This window comes from Poecilia mexicana, unplaced genomic scaffold (genome assembly GCF_051168715.1).
Source record: "Poecilia mexicana isolate PSO_F unplaced genomic scaffold, ASM5116871v1 scaffold_3, whole genome shotgun sequence".
NCBI classification, from domain to species: Eukaryota; Metazoa; Chordata; class Actinopteri; order Cyprinodontiformes; family Poeciliidae; genus Poecilia; species Poecilia mexicana.
Window position 1 is genome coordinate 17,776,042 of NW_028263372.1, and position 20,567 is coordinate 17,796,608.

General features: G+C 39.9%; 2 protein-coding genes across 4 annotated transcripts in view; both read right to left on the bottom strand.

Moving 5' to 3' along the window:
* Window positions 1-230: 230 nt before the first annotated feature.
* Window positions 231-8,643, bottom strand: lin7c (lin-7 homolog C (C. elegans)). The gene is made up of 5 exons (XM_014998841.2): window positions 8,438-8,643; window positions 6,739-6,857; window positions 6,583-6,654; window positions 6,253-6,462; window positions 231-5,132 (listed from the first exon to the last, which is right to left on the bottom strand). Exons 1-5 carry the CDS (start codon window positions 8,472-8,474, stop codon window positions 4,965-4,967), a joined length of 606 nt encoding a protein of 201 aa, XP_014854327.1. The 5' UTR covers window positions 8,475-8,643; the 3' UTR covers window positions 231-4,964.
* A 2,609-nt stretch (window positions 8,644-11,252) lies between these two features.
* Window positions 11,253-20,567, bottom strand: part of bdnf (brain derived neurotrophic factor) — a 41,728-nt gene continuing 32,413 nt past the window's right edge. The window contains exons 1-2 of one of the 3 annotated variants that reach the window (XM_014998839.2): window positions 17,237-19,713; window positions 11,253-12,303 (exon numbers count right to left, since the gene is read on the bottom strand). In XM_014998839.2, coding sequence (XP_014854325.2) covers window positions 11,473-12,282 — 810 coding nt within the window. In that variant the 5' untranslated portion in view covers window positions 12,283-12,303; window positions 17,237-19,713 and the 3' untranslated portion in view covers window positions 11,253-11,472. Of the gene's footprint in view, window positions 12,304-15,212; window positions 16,170-17,236; window positions 19,714-20,567 lie in introns of those variants that run through there. The other 2 variants (XM_014998831.2, XM_088004251.1) reach the window with 2 other exon arrangements.

The window sequence follows — 20,567 nt, forward strand, 5'->3', positions numbered from 1 at the left end:
TTTTTACAAGTAACGATTGCTAACACAAGAATACATCATTTCAAGACAAGCAATCCTCTGATACTGATACTTAAGATGGACTCTTTAACAACTTAATACTGACATGATCACACTGATACGAAGACGTGAAAATTTTGTTCCCTTATGAAGTAAACTTTTCAAACTATAAAAATATGTAGACAGAGTTGCAGTGAAAGGTAGGATCTAAGAATAAACACAAAACACTTAAATTTCATAAATGTAAGCACAATTTATTGAGTGTCTCATACAACTATATTCATTGTTCTACATCACATTTTACATTCCACATCAATGTAAGAGTAAATAAAACAAAACCAGACAACACAAAATAACATAACACCATCTACTGATCTTAAGATTGAATCAAAACTGACCAAAAAAATCTGAAGACATTATCAACAGTTTGAACAAATGTATTAAGTTTGGTTTTAGTTTCACAAAGAAAACAATTTCAGAGCTCAGAAAAGAAGCACCGACATCGGACCATTTACCTTTTGTGATTCAGAGTTTCCTTCTGGAAAGGTTGAGCTGATATTGCCCTAGTACACAGTCAAAATGGAAGTACCAATTCCTGGTATTATTATTATTTTTTTTAGGAAAACCACTTACAAAATTGAGAATAATTATCAAAAGAAAACTATTATAAAAAATATTCTATTGACCATTCAGATTTACAGACGAGGAAAACCTGTAAAAAGTTGAGCTCAAGACAATGACCATAAACATTCAGAGGAACAGTGACTATGCAGTGTCAAAGCTGAGTCTCATTATGTTTACTTTCTGATATGAGCATGTATGCAGGTGAGGATTACGCTAAGCAAGCTACTGTTGGATTTAAACATAATTAGGGAACAAAGTTTATTCTAATGGAGGACTTTTATTTACATTCAACTCAAAAGTAAATTTGAGTAAGCTACAACAAATGTCTAAATATTCCCTCTTTGAAATAAGAATCATATGCAATCAGTGTCTTTAGCGTTAATAAGATCATACCATGTATTACTTAGAAAATAAAAACAAAATGTTGTTCTAAGTAGTCATGAAAACTCTTCAGTGTTTAATTCCAATATTTCCACCAATTTATGGGCACGACTTTATAACAAAACTCCCCTTATGAGTGGTAAATAGTACATAAACCAATTATAAATAAGTTGTTAATTTATAAATCATTCTAAAGCAGTCGTAGGAAATTGGTTAATGGGCAAGATGGGAGGGATAAAGGTAATTCAATAGTGGATCTACATTAATGTATGAAAAGTTCCTTTTATGTGTGAATGTGTGCGTGCATGGAAATGACTGATTTTATGTAAAGTGTCTTTGAGTGTCCTGAAAAGCAATACACAAGCCTGATTTCATTTCTGCTTCTGAACTCTTGTGAGTAACAGGTTTAACTAAGTAGGAATATCTTATAAGGGAAGTCTTATTGTGAAGTTGCACCCATTCAAGTACATTTGTGAAATGATTTGCTACTTGCAGCCCAAACAAACTGGTTCTGATCAGCTTGAACCGCAAGTTACAACAGTAGACAGATGTAGACAAATACTTTAAGTCTCTTTTCGGAGTATGTCATTATCATACAATGCTAATTAATTCTCAATAAAAAGGTAACTACTGAAGATGATCATCCCTAAAGCCTTTAAACAATCATTAATTAGGAGTTTAAGTCTCATATTTTAAGCATAGACACTGATCAGAACGATAATGGTTTAGTAAAGCTGTGTAACTCCCATGAATCACAGTACACCACTAGCCTCAGGTTCAACAGCAATTTTGAGTAACATTCTGCCGTACTATATTGTTCACTTGTTTTGCACCAAAAGGTTTTATTTCTGAAGTTTGCGAAATGACTTTGCATAGATAATTGATTTGCATTGAGCCTGTTCCATTTTACATTTTTTCCCAACAATTATTTTAGATTTTTTTTTTTTTTGCAAAAGTTATGGATGTAAGCCATTAAATGAAACTGCACTGTCAGCTCAGAATCTATTGTTTATGCAACTTGTTAAATTTTAACACCCCCTTCACAAGAACTTGAAACTGCCCCCAAAGTGTGCCACGAAATACTACTAATGAATTCTTTTTAGTGAGAGCTGTCCTACTTGTCTCTTGATGTTGTCAATAGATTTTATTATGTGAAATACCACAAAAAATATCACCAATCTGTACATTCAATGATCAAATTTCATGCACCGCTCACAAAAACGGACTGTATTTACACTGGGTTCAGGTCATCTCTGTTATGTAAGAACATGCTAAAACTTAGAGGTTGATTTAACTTTATTATTCTAATTTTTAAAAATCAAAACTACTACTTCTTGAAACATGACTACTTCTACTGAATCGCTGTTAGAATCACTTCATCTGTCATCTGTTTCCTTCATTTATCAGAGCTATTATTGATGCTCTAGTGTCCCAGTGATGCAGCATATCAATCCTGAGTCAACTGTATGGCTTGGACAACTAAAACATACTTTGCAGCATGCTACACATTTAACATCAGAAACAAGGAGGAAAAAAGGCTTTACTAATAAATTTGATCTAATCTGTGATGAATTTTAATACAGTTTTAAACTTAGAATCATCTTTTATATGTCCTTTACTGGAAAAGCAAGAAATTTCTCATGTCACTTCTGCTGCTATAATTAACAAGGAGAGGCTTTACCAACTCAAATAATTCCCAACATACATTTTATCATGGGAATTTTTTTTTTTTTTACAGAATCCAAAAATGAAAAGACTTCAGGAATACAATACATTATTGTACATGCAGTGATGCATATGTAAGCGGAGTGTTTATTATATGACAGGTTATAGTGACATTTTGGATCGTAATTCATAAAAAACACATTTTAGTATGTGTACTTTTGGAAATGGCATGCATGCATGTGAGAAATGAGGCAAAGACAATTTTGAGAAAATTATTGTTATATTTTTCATTACTGAAGGAAATACCTGCAGCTTTCTGTTTTTTTCTGAAAGCATCTAGACGATTAATTAAAATGCCTGTGTTATTATTTTCTCATTAACCCTTCAATGATTTCATCAATTGGAGAATGAAGGTAGTGTGAATTGAGATGTTCACTTTTGGAAAATACGAAAACTTCCGGGAAATGTGCATCCGCACTTCATTTTGGTACAGATGTCTTATACCATCTTGTGTTAAACTCTGCTCTGTTGTTTAAAAAAATACAAATAAAATAATGAAAGATTGTATTAAGCATTGTTCGCTGTGGACGATCCTATTTCATCTGGAAATGACCATTTCCCAAAAGACGACACAGGATCGAATACATCCATATTCCTATCTAGATGATTATTTCAGTGGTAATTAAAGTGTCAAAGATGTGATAATCATAAAATTAATAAAAACATCTCCCAACTTTCTGTGCTTTCTCTGCCATCCTGCAGCGATCACTGTATCAAACAACCCCAAAAACAAGGAAAGTCCAAAAGCAGATCCAGGAAAAGGAACAAATCTCTACATTCATTTCTTAGCGGTAGACCTTAAGGTCGTAAAAATGTGATCGTACATACACATCACTTTAAGGCTTGCTATTAGGATGGCAGAAAAATAGCTCAAACTGGCAGAAACCATCAAATGACCAGTCTCACTCTAAACCTGTGTCACTGTCTACAGTTTTACATCAGACTGCTGCCAAATAAAGAAACCTCACTCATCAACTTTAAGCACCTTTAGTTCCAACAAAGTTTCCAACTGATCAACGTAGACAAAGAAAATGCTCTTTATTTGAATATTTTATGGTAACACAAAGATCAGGTGCTAGGTAGACATAACCTAGTGTCAAACATAGCGGTGGTAGTACGATGTTCCTAGTTAACATTAAATTTATAACATTAAATTATCACGAGAAGAAAGAAACCAGAAACCTACGAGGAGACTCAAAACTACCAAAATGATTTATGTTTCTGAGACTTCACAGATTTTAGAAACCAAATTCTTAGAATTAAAATCTGAACTCATTGTTGAAGTACAACAATTCTGCTACAGAAATCATGGCTGTTGAAAATAATGAATGTTCAATAAAGCTGTGAGATTCCACTCCATGATGAGTTTACATTACTAACAGAAATATGCATCGTGATGAGATGAGTGGAAACTGAACAGGTTTTGTCTCGGCTCAGGGTGACTGCAGAGTCTGTGCTTCTGAAGGTGTCAAACTCTGAGAAATGATACAATGTGAAGCTCTGCGGTGGCACCAGCTCAGCTCTAGACTTGTTGAGACCCCATTAAATCCCTGCTGGGCTTGTTATTGTGCAGCCTGAGCTTTGAGAATACAGTGATTATCTTTCTTTTTTAAGCCAAACATCACTTTTATATCAACTTCCAAGTCTTTCTATTGATGACATGTCTGTTAAATGCCATTAAATTTAAAATGTATGATTTAACTTTTGTTCACTAAAATGATGTATTGTTTTTTAAGAAAGCGGACTTTGTTGGTTTAATTCCTGCCACCAGTACTTGCATCCAAAATGTTAAAATAAAACAAGGTTAGTTTCCACAGCATATGACATGAATATGTTTGCCCTGAGGCACTTGGTAGTGGCTGTGATGAAACAAATAAAAACCTTCTCCGTCTAAAAGAGTCACACAGTTTACCTTAAAAAAAAGAAAAAAAAGAAAAAAGAAGCCAAATCTGCATTCAAATTGTCAAGTCACAGACAATCATGATCATTCTAGTGTATCTAGAGTTTTAGTGTCAAGTACAGTAACAGTGGTTAATATTAAAATGCTACAGAGGAGATTAGAAGCACAATATACAGCATATGATAGAATTAACTAAAATTAGTCAAGTTGTTTGTTTTCTTTTTGTGCGTGGAGGGAGTAGAGTGAGTGAACGAGGGGATAAAAAGAGACTAGAGCAGATAACCAAAATAACTAAAAGAGGAGACCCAGGGGAACTGAGCAGGAAGCTGGAAAAATCCTACTGCGGGTAGTTGTTCTGTTGCCGGCGCTTTGCCGACCTCATTTTCTCAAATCGTGACTCCATCTCCTCCAGGACTTTGGGGGTGTACCTTACAACCAGCTTCACTGTGCCCTGGGCTGCTTTGAGGAGTTCTACAGCTTTCTCATGGTGCTCACCCTCCACGCTCTGCGGAAACAGAAAATACAGATTTCACAACCTGGAATCTGTTTCCCACAAGTGCTTTATAAGGGGAAACACAAAGATCAACTCACTATCTGCATCTACCGGCTTCAAATGATTTATTTAATACAAACAAAGCTAAGTACATGTGCAGATTGGAATATTGCTGAATTTCAGTGAAATTATTAAGAAACTATTAAGGTTTATTACATGCATGGTGATATATTTCTTTGATTATGAGTCCTAATTAAATACAGCCAAAAATTACACTTTTGAGGAAATTTGAACCTTAAACCAAGAGTTCTTTTTTTTTAATACAGAATGTTATGTTAAGGGCCTCTGAAATCAAAGGGGACTGTTGACCATCTTAAATGTCAGTATTATGTGTTTTCCAGGCACATAATACCATTTTATAGCACAATCAATTAACAATTATCTTCAATTGTTATAAAAAATTCCATATATCAAATTTGACTCAAAAGAAATTAACTTAGTAATTTTAGGCTTTGAAATTGGGCCTTTGTCTCTTTATCAAAGTCCTACTCTTTCCAACACTCTGCCTTCAGGAAGTCATCACAACATGGCTCCTTTTTTAACCCTTTAACAACGTTTTTACCAGTATTATACTGAGAAGTAAGTCGTATTATGAACTCAGCAGATGTACAGTTCCACCAGGTTTTTTTTTTTTTTTTTTGCTAATTGCTCCTGGCTAGTCTGAAGGAGCTGTGTGGTGGACTTGCAGTGAGGCGGAAACTTGGAAACCACAACTCCGAGGAGGAGCTGCACCTCGAAGGCGGTGCTAGGTCCACCCAGGTGTCTTGCACAGCTCAATGGTTGCTATGGGAGATTAAAGGATTTCTCAAATGTGCATAAAAGAATCAAGACAACACTCCAGGTAAGTTTTTGACGAGGGAATAGCATTATAACATGATATAAAGCTCAAAAAAGTCACCTTTTCATAATATTACCCCTTTAACATCTTAAGTATGCATAACTTTTAAATGTTTAGGGTCCTCTTGCGCACAGCTGTACTTTGACTACTGTCCACAATAGTCGCTAAATAATTTCAGACTGAGGTGTGTCAGGCTAAAGCTTCAAGTTTCCCTTAGTAATTCTCTGAACGTACCACCCCGTTAACAGAGAGAAGCTGGTCGCCTCTCTTAAGGCCTCCATGTCGGTCAGCGATGCCTGCCGGGATGATCCGTGAGATGTAAATCGGCGAATTTTGCTCCTTTCCGCCCATTATGTTAAAACCCAAGCCTTCCTCTGTCTTGGGTAGCTCCACCACACGTGGATGCGAGTGTCCCTCACTTGCTGCAAAAGCTGCCACGGTTGCCTAAAAATAAGCAAACTAGCTCATTTAGCACTTGGAAATATGCTGCAATCAAAGGAAAATGTTTACCGATGCAATAGGAATTGAAGGTAATTGTGGATTAGAGAGTAATCCGAAGCCTACCTTAGCTGTGGCGTTGGCTCTGACTTCAGGACTGCTGTTAATGTCCACCGTTTCGTACACATGCTCATAAACCTAAAGGTGCACAAAAATAACCCAAATTACCAAAACAATGCACCAGGATAGAAAATAGACAATCCAATGTTCAAATAGTCTCACTTCTCTGACAGCGTTGCAGAATTCACTCTGCAAGACCCTCTGCAGCGCCTGCAGCTTTTGAGGAGGAACTTCCCCCGTCCTCTGCAGCTTATCAAGCAGCTCAATTGCACGGTTGATATCTGTCGACCAGAACATATGCAGATCCATCACAGTGTAATATTCACAAATGAATCAACAAACTTCATTTGAGCACTAAGCCATGATTTTAGGCAGCCTATTTGTTAAGGAACCCACAGCAGGCTAGCTTCCCAAGCAGATAGGCCAATCAACTAATCAGCTGATGTTTTTAGATATTGTACTTCTGTTACCATGTAAAGATTTAAATAGCAAAAAATGCTACATCGTCACCTTCCGAAGATTATGGCCAAAGCCATTTTTATTTACTTAAGCTATTATTTTATAAAGATGACTATATGTTACCTACAGTATAAAGTAAGAGTCCCAGTGTTAGCCGAAACAGAAATATTTGTTGTTTTCAGATTTTAAATAAAAACAATTTAGTCATAGTATTATATATATATATGTGTTGAAACTAGAGCAGCAAGGTATTAGAAAACCAAAGAATTGGGGTATAATTGTTATAGACTGTGGTTAACACAAGTTTTCTACTCTTCTCCATGTTCCCGTAAGCTTAAGCATTTTATGGACTGAAATTTATATTATGTGTATTTAAAAAGGGCAGTAAAAGTTCATCCAACCAGTCAAATGAGTAAAAGTAGCCTTAGAAATGTGACTTACCAAATATTGCATTCTGAAATTGCCATTATGCTAACATTAATATTGTAATGAAGTCTGTGACTTAACATAATCTACAGCTGCAGTTGATGCCATGCACAGTGATACTATAAATCTCAAAGCGTCCCATGAATGTTGTTTAGATTTTTAAGGAAGTTTGTGTCACTTGCCACTTTAACTGGTTTAAACTGAGTAATTATCAGCAACACCATCACCCTGAAAAGGCTTATATTCTTCAGTTTTTAATAGATTAGATTACTGTAAAAGCATATTTAGAGGTGCAGCTCTACACCAAGAAAAGTAAGCATTTTACAGCTCTGCCCAGATTACTGCCCCAGTGTTAACATTTGTTAAAATATTGCTTTTCATAGGCAAGGCATCCTCAAGTCATCAGAGTTCCGTCAGTTTCTGTTGTCATCAAATCGAAAAGCAATTCACTGTAAGCATTGTTCAAAAAGGCCAACAAACATTACTAACAAACTGCTTACTGTAAAGACGTGCATGCACTTCATTTCTGTGGGGCACTTTTAAACGTGTCTGGTGTAACAAATGAAGAAATAAGTGCCGATTTAAAGGCGTAGTTTGCTATTACAAATGCCCATTTATTCGAAATAGATCTAGAGTATTACATGTCAGTTTTTTTTCTTCTTCATGCCAATAACAATGAACACATTTTGATTTGTAAGGCTTTTAATTTCTACTTAACTTCATTAGACCAGCTGGGTTTGTCTATCACTGTTGTCAATATTAGCTAATGTGACTTAAACAATTTAACGCTGTATTTACTATTCTTTGACCAAAAGAAATCGGCTTGAATGATTCATAATACGTCTTTAATCCAGTGTATGCAACCAAATAATAACGTGAACGTGAAAGTAATACAACTTTTATTCAAACAATAACCAGCTAAGCTAGGCCAATGCCTTTCTCGTATAACTGAAACTAGCTAGCTAATTATTGTTACCTCTTTCCAATCGCACAGGCTCCCCAAGAGATGCCATTCTCCAAAACAGAATTTGGACGATGTTAGATTGTTATGCCGCTTTGGGGAATATAAGGAAAACGAAATTTGGTAATCCTGGAGAACGTTTCGTGCGCTTAACTGAGACGATAAATCAGATTAGCTCTGTTAGCACTGCTAGGCTAGCTGCCAGTGTTACGTTGCGTTCAGGTGAGCCTCGAACAGAGGACAACTCCGAGAAAAAAATAATGTTTTTGCCGGCTTTATGTGTAAGATGATTTCCATTTTCTGCACAGAAGTGTCTTTAATTGTTTATTAGATAAAGTATCAATTTTGACTCGTATAAAACTGTTCTTTAAACCAAACATGATGCATTTGAATCAATATTTGTTGTTCAGCTATTCTGTTCTTCCTTTTTCTCCTTCCATCTCCGCCATGTCTTCTTTTTAGGCGCGTTTCATGCGTACGCTAATTCTAACGTTGTAACTCTTGGCAGAGTCTGCTCGGAATAGAGGTAAATATTAGAGTTTATTCTATTAAAATGGAGCCCTCAGAAAAAAAATTGGATTTTCGCACAGAGGTAGATTAGTTTCTTTACTGCCCTCCTGTGGCTAATTGTAGCATTGCTCTAGGATCTAACCCATCAGTGGTGCTTCTGCTGCACTGCTCTCTCTCTCTCTCTCTGTACGTCAACTTTGGAGCATGATTCAGTTCTGACCACACCCCATCTAGTGATGAAACGCACACAGAAAAAGTTTGTTAAAGTTCCGTAACATTGTTGACTGGGAAATGTGTTTAGCATAACATAATTTCAAATCTGTGCAGCAGTTGTGATTTTTTGTTCATCTTTGAGATTGTTTTAATTTCTTCAGCTACTGCCCCAGCTCAAAAAATAGAAAAAAACAAAACACCATATCTTGACGTAGTAATTGTTCTGTGCTACATTTGAATATTACTATATTTCTGTCATTCAAACAGGGGCCTCTCTCTGACAAATGTCATCAAGAAGTGTGTAATTAGAGCATGGCAGTTTTCTTTCACTTTAAATTGTTGCGACAAAAACAGCCTGAGGTTCATACTCCTGGGAATTGGAGCACCTACCTTATGGAGTAAGAGTCTCCGTGTTTGATTCACTGTTCCTGTTTTTTTTTCTTTGCTTGGGATGTGTTTGTACTTGAATTTGACAAAATACGCTTCAGCTCCGTCTCAGTGAGAAATATCTTTGAGAGCACATGGCTTTTCTTCTCGCATCAAAATGGCTTTATGGCCACGATGAGAAACCTTTTTCTTAGAGACTAAACTTCATGTCATCTGGTATTGCTGAAGGATCCTTCCAGGAGAAGTTGACAGACTCTTCTTTTTTATTCAGCGGCAACACTTACCTTTCAGTTGAAAAGAATATATTAAGTGATTGGGATCAGGAGGCTCTTGATGATAATGAAAAAAATAAACATGGTATTTCCAAAATTTCTCATGCAGAGGATAAATACAGTCTACTTCTGTTCCAGTAAAAACCTTAAACTGTGACGTTTAGACTTGGCATGTAATGCTGTGAGGTGTTTCTGCTGGTGGGAATGTATCAGTCGTCTCCCAGATGTCAAGGATGGCTTTTCCTTTTGCTTACACTGAGCATGAGAGCTGGGTAAGATCAGTGACAACTGCTCTGTTGAAAATGATTCAAACATGGGATTACCTTGAACTCAGAAGAAAATCTTGGGTGTATATCTATAATGTACACAAATGTATGGGTGGCTGAATCCATCACTGTCAACCTCAGACATGCCCGATGTGTACTCAAACACTTCTTCTACTAGTCTGCACTTGAAGCTGCAGGCATGTTTTTCCTGATGTTTCTCACTCTCAAGTTGAGTGATCCATGGAAAAGAATATATTAAAATATATAAAACGTAATTTATTTAAGTTGCTTTACTGTGTTGGAAGAGAGCGTTTGCTCCATTTGTCACCAAAGACCGTTTTCTTACTTTCCCTATTTTTCCACGATTGTCTTCCTGCAGCTTGAACAAAAAAAACAACAACAAAAAATCCCTCTGAAGTAGCTTTGCAGGTGGTCATGAAATGTGTTGGTTTTGTCATAAACATACCTTTTTTGTGTAACATACCAGTATTCCCCTTCTCAGCTGTTCGCAAACTAATCTACCTAAAGATGCACTGTTGAAACTGTATCGACATTGATTGTGTTTTTTCAGTTGCCTATAGTCATTTTTATTTCTTCAAATATTTCAGTTTAATATTGCAAACAACTTCACAACATACAAAATGAATATTAACCCAGAAACATGTCAATGAATAGATTTCTTCATATATATATATATATATATATATATATATATATATATATATATATATATATATATATATATATATATATATATATATATATATATATATATGCTTTTTAAATATATCTTTTCCTCTGGTGGGGATAAAAAAATAAACAGCAAAGCTTTGACAACAGCACCTTGACATAGTATGTAATTCCAACATTACCTTGAGAAGTTTAGAACAGTAAACAGATAATTTTACTTGAGAGGAATCTTCTGTTGAATATGTGAGCTGAATGATTTTTTTTTTCTTTTTTGGTCAGCATCATATCCTTTTTTTTGGGTTTTTTTCTTTGAAAGCGGAGAATTTCTGAATTCACAATTGAAAGCAGCATGCAAGCTTTTGAAGATGGAACTGTCCTCTCTCATTCCTTGCCCGTGTTTTTTTTTTCTTCCTTCATTTTCTAATTCTTGGCAACGTAAACAGATCACAATGTCTCCTTCAATGTGATATAGTAATTTAAACTGGGCGCAAATGACTGATCAGATTTTTTTTAATTGTTTACAATGTCATGAATATGTTCAATAAATAGACTGTAGTATCACTTTACTGTATAAACTTCATCTTTTTTTACATGCAGTCCATAAAATTTTCATTTGACGGAATAATTTACCCTGTTATGTATATATACAAATAGATATTTTCTCTTTATTCTCTTTTTTAAACTCTTCAATAAAATCTATACATTTTATACACTATCTCCCTCTTTTAATGGTCAATGTGCATACACATGAAGTGTCTATCCTTATAAACCGCCAGCCAATCTTCTTTTTGCTATCCATGGTGAGCGCTCGCACGTAGGACTGGGTTGTCCTGCATTGGGATGTATAATGCCGCTTGTCTATTCCTCTGCAGCCGTCCTTTGTGTACCCCATGGGGTTGCATTTGGTCTCATAAAAGTATTGCTTCAGTTGACCATTGGGGACAGGGACCTTCTCCATGACGGTTACTGTCTGCCCAGACATGTCTATCGCCGTCTTTTTATCCACAGCTGTCACCCACTGGCTAATACTGTCACACACACTGAGCTCTCCACGCCGCGAGGGGTCGGAGTGCCGCCGCACCCTCATGGACATGTTTGCAGCATCCAGATAGTTTTTGTATTCCTCCAGGAGAAAGAGCAACGGCGGCTCCAAAGGCACTTGGTTGCTGATCATCACCCGCGAGTTGTACAGGTCGACATCCTTGGCCTCTGCGGTGGCCACGGGCGACGGGCCCCCACCTCCCTGGCTCTTGTCGGCCCCCTGTCCCAGCTGCGCCGCCTCACCCTCCACTTCCAGCAGCTCCTCTATCACCTGCTCGAACGTGTCTGTGAGCGAGGGGAGCTCCTCGCGCTGGCCCGGCCCGCCGCCACTCTGTGGAGTCCCATGGCCTAGGGGGGCCGTCGCAGCAGCGCCCAGGTAGCCTTCCGTCCGATGGCCCCGCATGCCCGGGGCGTCTCTCAGGGGCGCAGCTCTCATGCAACTGAAGTATGAAATAACCATAGTAAGGAACAGGATGGTCATCACTCTTCTAACCTGGTGGAACTGGAGGGAGAACAGAAAGAGGGAAGAGGACAAGACGGTTAGTGAAAGAGTATTTCTCCCAAAGCTAGCCCCTTCTTGATCATTAATGCATCACTTAATCCTTTTTTAACACCCACAACTCTTTGTTTGCATGCCAAAAAGAGAGCGCTTTAGAAATACCACAACATGTTTTTATCAAACTGATAATGGCACCGTGTCATCAGTGCTTTCAAACTGTTTGCAAACTGTAAATCTATGTGAGGTCTGGCTTAGATTTCAATTTGTTGGCAGCAAACGCACCAAAGCTGTGCTGAGCATCAGAGAGATGAGAGCGAGAGAGAGAAAGAGAGACTGCTTATTATTAAAGATAAGAGTGCACAAATAGATGCTTGAAACATCCTAACAGGCTTGCTATTATTTATGAAGGGGTGTGTTACAGGGTACAGTGAGGAATGTGCAGGCATGTGTGGTTTTATAATGGCCCCAGCTATCACTCACCCTTTCTGCATTGGTAACTGTCTTGTTTTAAAAGCTCACACTGTGTGTACTCTTTTTTAGCCTCGTTCTGGTAGTTGGAGTGGTTGTTTAAAGCCCAACAAACAAGAACTCCCCTGCATTAACATCTCAGTAACCTCTCACATGACCAGCATCTGCTGACAGACTGAGAAGAGCGGCTAATATTGTGTTTATTTCAGCTTTGGCAAACATTGCCGCTGCACTGCTACACTGTTTGCACTACAAACTGGTCTGCACAGCAAGACCAGTCTGACACCAAACCTTGTGGCCATGAATGAGGAGCTTGAGGTCTGTTTTTAAGAGGCCTGTATCCACCAGAGACAGATTCACACATAGCAGATGTCTCAGACTCTAGGCTTCCAGGGTTACTGTCCTGCAACTTCTGTTGCAATCCACCTGAACCAAAGAATTAGGTCATTAGCAACCCTCTGCAGAACATGGCTGCTTACTGAAAGACCGGGGAGACACTGAGAGATTGCTGGAGACCAGCTCTGGAGGGCTGGAGTTTGAGACTCCTGCTGTACACCAACCTTCTCAAAGAGTCACAACGTAACCATTGTGCCACAACAGACAAAGAGAAAATGCTGAATACACATCCATAATTATTGAACTGCCTGAGCACGTTTGCATCCCTTACCTCCAAGAAGCTCTAAGACTCACAGCGGATCAATGAGCTGGTGAACATCCGACAGCCTGAGACATTAAAGCAACCATAAATATTTTGAAAAAAAAAAAAAAAAATCTAGATCTTGTTTTCCACTGGGACTCATTTAAAAATAGCGTGGCTGATGCTTTGACTGCACTCCGCATGTCCCAAACCTGACACGGCCAAAACAAGGCGAGCAAGCCCACTCCCTGTATCCACTGAGGATGGACACAAGACCTTTCCAGTAGGAAGAAGAAGAAAAAACACATCCCCACCTTAAAAGCATTTGTTTCTTTCTTAATTGGTATCTGGGGCTGTGGCTGCAATTAACCGACACCACGGTGAGTGCCATAGAGATATCGCTGCTAAAAATAGATGTGCAGGGAGTCTCACAGTCTCTATTCAGAATATCACATCCTTCTTCTTAATGAGCCACTCATTCCCTGAGCTCAGTGACGTGCTCTTCCAGAGTGTGAGTGTGTGAGATAGAGGGAGCACATGGGGAGGGGCTGGCTTCTGCGCGTGTATGCGTGTGTGTGTGTGTGTGTGTGTGTGTGTGTAAGGATGGGGGTATTTTTTTTTTATCTTCGCAACTAAAACAACAATGGGGGCAAAGGCCATGGATAAAGAGCTAATTATCAAATTATCACTGCGGATTGATAATAAGTCCCGCCGATCGTTTCAAGCAATATTCTCGTTCACATGTCGAGGGTTTTCAGTGGAGATTTCCCAGCACAGAGAGAATCATGTAGGTTTACGGGATCGAGGCCAGTCACGAGCTTTATGTGTAGGATGCATTTAGGCTGATATTATTATCAGCATTGCGCTCAAGTGGTTCCACTTCCACATGAGGGGAAATGACGGCAGAAAGCAAGGGGCTGATTACTGTCAGGCGTCAAACTTCATGCTGGAAATGGTGCAGACGAGGAGTGCTGCATCTTCCGTAAGAGACCACAGGGGTAATGTTGCAGTAGCAGGGGCGGGTGGGGTAGGGTAGGTTAGGGTAGGGTGGTGGAGAGAGTGCCAGCGTCATTTCGCAGCATAACAACCGCGGATGACGTCTCTTCCAGGTCTCCATAGGGGAGAGGATGGAGGGGAGGAGGTTGCTGGGGGTAATGCCACTCAACAGTGCGCAATTGCCTGCCTTTCCCCTGGGTATCCTCACACCGGGAACAACAGATGATTTTATTTCTATCTCTGTGATTTCCTGTTTCCATCAGGACAATCAATATGGCTTACGCTCTCAATCAACATCCTGTTAAAGCGTGATAAAGCCAATGAATCATTTAATTGCTGTGGGACCAGTGGAGAATCGGCACCTTGCATCTGCAAAAGAGACTAAATGTGACAAATACAATAATTCAGTGTTAACACAATGAGGATGAGTAACACAGCTAGACGGGAATTAAAAACAGGGCCATTAGATGGCAGCTCCCTGAGTGAAGTACAACCTCCTCCAACCCAGACTGATTAAAACACCATTTTAAAATGAAAGTTCAGGTAAGCACACAGTGAAGTGAAGTGAAGTTTCATCTAAAGGCTCCGGCCATCTAAATATGAGTCCTGGGCTAATAACTTAGAGCAAAGGGGAAATAAAGACAGGCAATAACTGCTGTTTAAACACGCCTTTATCTATGACACCACACCCCGAACAATGGAAGCAGGTGAGTGTTTGGCTTTGACGTCTCCAGATGACCACCTGTTCATCCACTCAGAGAGAGACAGAGAGAGAAAGAACGCGACTGTATGGCAGGGATGTGTAACTTACCCTCGCCTTCATTCTCCGTGCCAGGTGGGGATTAAAGTGATAAATGCCTCCTTTGACAGTCGCTGAAAAGTTTCTCCAAAGCATGAAAGGACTAGTAAAGGCCGGTATTATTGCACATTCAGTAGCGTTCCCTCGTGTCAGCACACTTTATGGCTTCATCCCTGCCAACTGCATGCAGGATACCTTAAAAGCCATTACAAAGCAACATAAACAGCAGCAGTGGAGATGAAAGGACGAAGTGTGCCCTGCGTATTTCAATAGAAATGTGCGCAGCGTTGACTCTTTGCCTCCCACCACGGTTCCCCCATGGGCATACGTCTTTCTTTAATTCCTCCAGAACTGTGGCGGGCAAAACTATTAACTCAGAAGCGATCTTTTTTTTTTTCATACTCAACATGCACAGCCCCACAGTTCCAAATCCTTCAAGTTTTCTTGAAGAAAACTGCAAATATTATCACCCAAGAACCCCCTTATGTGCCACAATGCAGCACTTAAAAAGGCATTCAGACTTAATTGAGTTGTCTGCAGTAATGGCTGACACATGTGGAAGCTTGCTTTTCCTGAGCTCTGTTTTCAATCCAATGCAAGCTTTGGAGCACGTTTGGTAATAGATGAGCATCGCCATAGATCATACCTGCCTCCTGCCACAGAAACGGAGAGGAATCCAAACACACACTGAGTGATTTATGCTACCCAAATTTGTCGCCTCCTCTACCCCACTCTTTTTATCCTTTGATTTTTAAGCTGACTCTCACATTAAGTGACTAATGCAGCTTATGTGTTAATGCACACAGCTTCCTGTGAAGCCTTTATGATAAAAAAAAAATCTATAATTCATTTTAACCCCTGGACAGTGAAACCCAACCACTGAGACCAGAACCAAGAGGCCTTTAGATTGGAATGAAGATGGCTGCAATTCTCATACGCTTACACTAGATGGCGTGTGAGACCGTGAAATAATCAGCGCTTCAGCTCTTGCGCCTCATGTTTTACCTTCCCACAGATAGTCAGACAGACAGACAGACAGACAGATAGTCAGACAGACAGACAGACAGACAGATAGACAGACAGACAGACAGACAGACAGACAGATAGATAGATAGATAGATAGATAGATAGATAGATAGATAGATAGATAGATAGATAGATAGATAGATAGTAGATAGATAGATAGATCTCTACTTCCAGGTTTAATCTTGCAGTCTCCAGTTGCAATTTATTTTTCCCACTAAGCTGTCACCAATGTGGTCAGTTGTTTTCCAACACTTCTTTGGATGTCTTTGTTGTTTATGTCGTGAAGTTACTTAGTACCACCACACCACACTGAAGCCAACAGTTTAAGTTGGCCGCAGCAGGGCGTTTTTGGGTCTCGGGTGTCCTATAAAGTCTTAATGAGTCCATCAAATTTTTTTTATTTTTTTCTCCCCTTCTTTCCCCCCCTTTTACAGAAACAACAAACTAAAACCGCGGCAAATGATTCATTTCAGACCACGGCGGAGGAGAGTATTTATAATGAGCGGAAACAGATAAATACTGACTTTCTTGAGCTGTAAGAGGTTTAAACCGCAGTAAAATGCGAAAACTTGGCGGGTTTCACGCACACGCAGTTTAGTACAATAGTCTGCTTTATTAATGGAATGAAACTGCTGGGCTTTTTGCATGAGATTACATCTCCTGAGCCTGTGCTCTCCGCTGGAAACCCAATCAACATAATAAGTGCGTTTTTTATTAATGAACGGCAGGATAAGGTTACACATATCCCTTCTCGGGCCGCGGCGCTGTCTGTTCGCAGGATAACTGGACTTGATCGAGCTACTTTTAGAGCCCCCCTCCCTTCCCCATCTCACCTCACATACACGCATATACACACACTGTCTGCCCCCCCGTCCCCCCCCCTTTTTAATTTTTTTTATTTTTCTATCTCAGGAGGAATAAAACACATTCAAAGTAGTTCAAACTCATTCTGGTAAAGCAAAACAAAAAGAACAACTCCCCCCCCCACCCCCACAAAACCCTCAGCCTACCTTTTACTGCCCAGTCGTAAAACAGACCATTCAACAGGATTGTGGTGTCATCTGGGATGTTTTGGACAACTCCCTCAGTAAATTGCTTCAGAGGTGTTTTCCTCTCTGCAACTCTCCCGACAGGGGGAAAAAAAAAGAAAAAGAAAAAGAAAGAAGAAGCTTCGGGATATCTCTTCAGCTTTGGAGCAAATAGATTAAATTATTGATGGTGGAAATTGCACGGCTGAGGTAATGCACTCCCATGGCTGCGCGGCTCGTTTGCGGAGATCGTCTGAAAGCGAAGTTGTCGCATGCCGAAGACGCAGCAGAGGCAGCGGCAGCAACTGCAGCAGCAACGGGGATGAGGAGACCTCTGGAGCTGAAATGAGGAGCCTCTTTGAAACTACTGTAACTTTACTACACAATGACGCTGCAACATGTGACCTGCCGCTGGCTGACTGGTCGCCGCAGAACTGCTGTCTAAACAGCCCACAGCCGAAGCTGTTAATGCGCTTCCAGCGTGCATTACGCGCTTTTGTTTGTCCTCAAACCGTGCAGCCTGGGTCCACGCCATAATGTCTGGGTAGATTACAAAGCAACACCGAAGCCTCTCCTCTTCCGTATATATTTTTTTTCTTGGTCGGTTTTTTTATTTTTATTTTTTTAGACAGTCTACGGAGGAGGCATATTTTTGTGGGGGTTTTGCGTAACAGCGCGTCTCCAGTCGTGATACACTACGTGCCATTTAAAGATGCCCTATTTGAGTAAAATTAGATATCCAGATGGTTAAAATAAGCATTTTTATGTTGGCATCTGCACACAGTGAGAGGGCTGGGTGAAGAGTTAGACTATTTCTTAATGGTTTTGGAGGTTTTTATGCCTCCTTAACCAACTAACGTTTCTCAGAATTCTCAATAGTGTTCCCATTAGTCATATCCTGCTACATTAAAATATGAAAACCACACAGTAAATTCGTCTTATTTTTTATTTTTTGGTCTTTAGGAGAGCAATATCTCAAAGAAACTCTGGCTGATGCTCTTCAGCAGGCAGAGTAGGTTATTCTAACCAAATGTAACCTAAACAAAGCTTTAGAACAGCTCTGGTTCCTTAATACTTCGCCCACATATGAAACAGACTGGGAACAATTCACCATCTTCATCAACTGGATCCAAATGAAGATGTCAGTGGAGGCCCGGTTGTTCAATGGTGGTGATGAACACTTGGAAATTCCACCTCAGATGAACACAAGAGAGAGAGAGAGCATACTGGAGGGATAGCTAGTTATCCCCCTGGCTTGGCCCCAGTCTGGTGCAAAGATTAATTGTGATGCGCTTTGCTGTATTGCCATCATGATTTTTCCCTGCATGGAGCTCTTGTTTGGCATGCGGCAGTATGGGAGTGGATGCTCACACCTGCTTAATGAGTCACTCCCACCTCCAACACACCCGGGGACATGCCAGGATAGATATAGCCCTCCCCGAAGGCACACAGGAGATGAGGGCAAACTCTGGATGACAAAGAGTTGCATCAGCAATCACTGAGCGACATGACTCCAAAGAGGGTTTTACAGAAAAGAGAAAAATGCACTCCGCACAAGGGGGCTGTTCCAAACAAGCAATTCATAAATAAATCACTTGGCATCTCATTAGAGGAGCAAAAACAACAACATGGTCTCTCTTACGTTTTTTTTTTTTTCTTTTTTTGCAACTACAGCACTACTGAAGGTGGTTCATCATGAGAAGGTTCAGTCTGGGATTTCTGAATGAAAACAAGGAACAATGAGCCTCTTTTTCACCGGTCACATAGAAATCTATAATAAGGAAATCAACTACATTCTTCTGCTTGATATGAGATGTTGGACTTCTTGAGATACAGAATCTCTCAGCACTCCGTTTTTTTTTTTTTTTTTTGAATGGGGTCTTCTGTCTTTGCGGGTCTTAGGAGCTGGATTCTGACTTCATACCATGCAGCAAAATAACCTATCACAAGAGCTGACAACGCCACACGCCTGTACAACCTTTCAAGGCTCCTCTTGCCAATGGCAGCTTGAAGCTGACAGGTCCACACCACCGAAAGCTCCACTTAACAAGTAGAATTATGCCTCCTTGTGCAAGAGGGGGGAGCGGGGGAAAGAGCCGTGTTACACAGGCGAAATGACATTTTGTGAAATGTCATTTTCGCTGGGGATAAAGGGAGGCGACGAGGGTATTTTGATCAAAGTGGAATTGCATTCCTGCTCAAGGAGCAAACACGTCAACTAGGGAAACATTTTGTAAGAGGCCGAGTGACGTCAAACGAGTTGAGAGCAGAAGCTGGAGAAGACTATGAGGGAGCTTGACAAACCCAGTCAACTGGGTCCTTTAAACGGATGCTGAAGTCAGGAGCTAATGTCATCCCTCCTGTGATGACAATAACCTTTAATGTAATCATGAGGCAGCCACAGCAGACTAGTTTTCTAAGCCTCAGATATACCCCACCTCAGAAACACACACACACACACACACCATCATGCAGGGGATACATTACTTCTATCCTGTTAAACCCTGTCTGTCCCTTCTCAACGTCCAACAAGGTTTCTATGAATGAAAACTCACAAATCGTACCATACTAGTCTCTTGGAAGTGTTGAAGTGTCTGTTATGAGCACAAATATGGTTTGATATTCAAATCTGCTGGTAAATCAAGGATGTGTTGCAATTTGAACTTGTCTGCCTTGCTTTCTTTTTTGGGTTTTAAATGAATCTGAATGAACTTTCATACTTTTATGTTTTGCAGGAGTTGCTTGAATCCAGTGCTGCATGGTCACCTGCTGGGAGACACACGTGAATGGTTTACTGGCATCATGCAGGTCTCTCTCTCTCTCTCTCTCTCTCTCCCTCTCTCTCACACACACCCACACACACGCGCATACACACCACATCGTGAATCCTTGTTGTCCCGCAGTGCTCCGAAGCTAAATATCTTAACTATCACTCCACTGTGTATTAATAACTAATCGTGTATTTTTCTTTTCTTTTCTTTTCTTTTTTTTTTGTCGACGTGAAACCCACAATCACGCCACTAAATGACGATAATTAAAGATGCAAAATAAGGTGCAGAGCTTCGCCTCCTTGCCAGAACTTGTTTGAGCAAGTCTGTTAATTGGACGGAGGTGCTGGTGATGATGAAGATGATGGTGCCGTGACTAAAGCAGAAGCACCGCGGTGGCGGCGCGGCGGCGCGGCGGGCGGTGCTGCCTACATTTCCATAACGATCAAGATGATTAATTTTAGCTCTAAATATATCGTGACGTCCGCTAAGCCGTGAGCTGAGATTTCCGCCCAAAATAATCAATATCCTATTTATTATTTGCA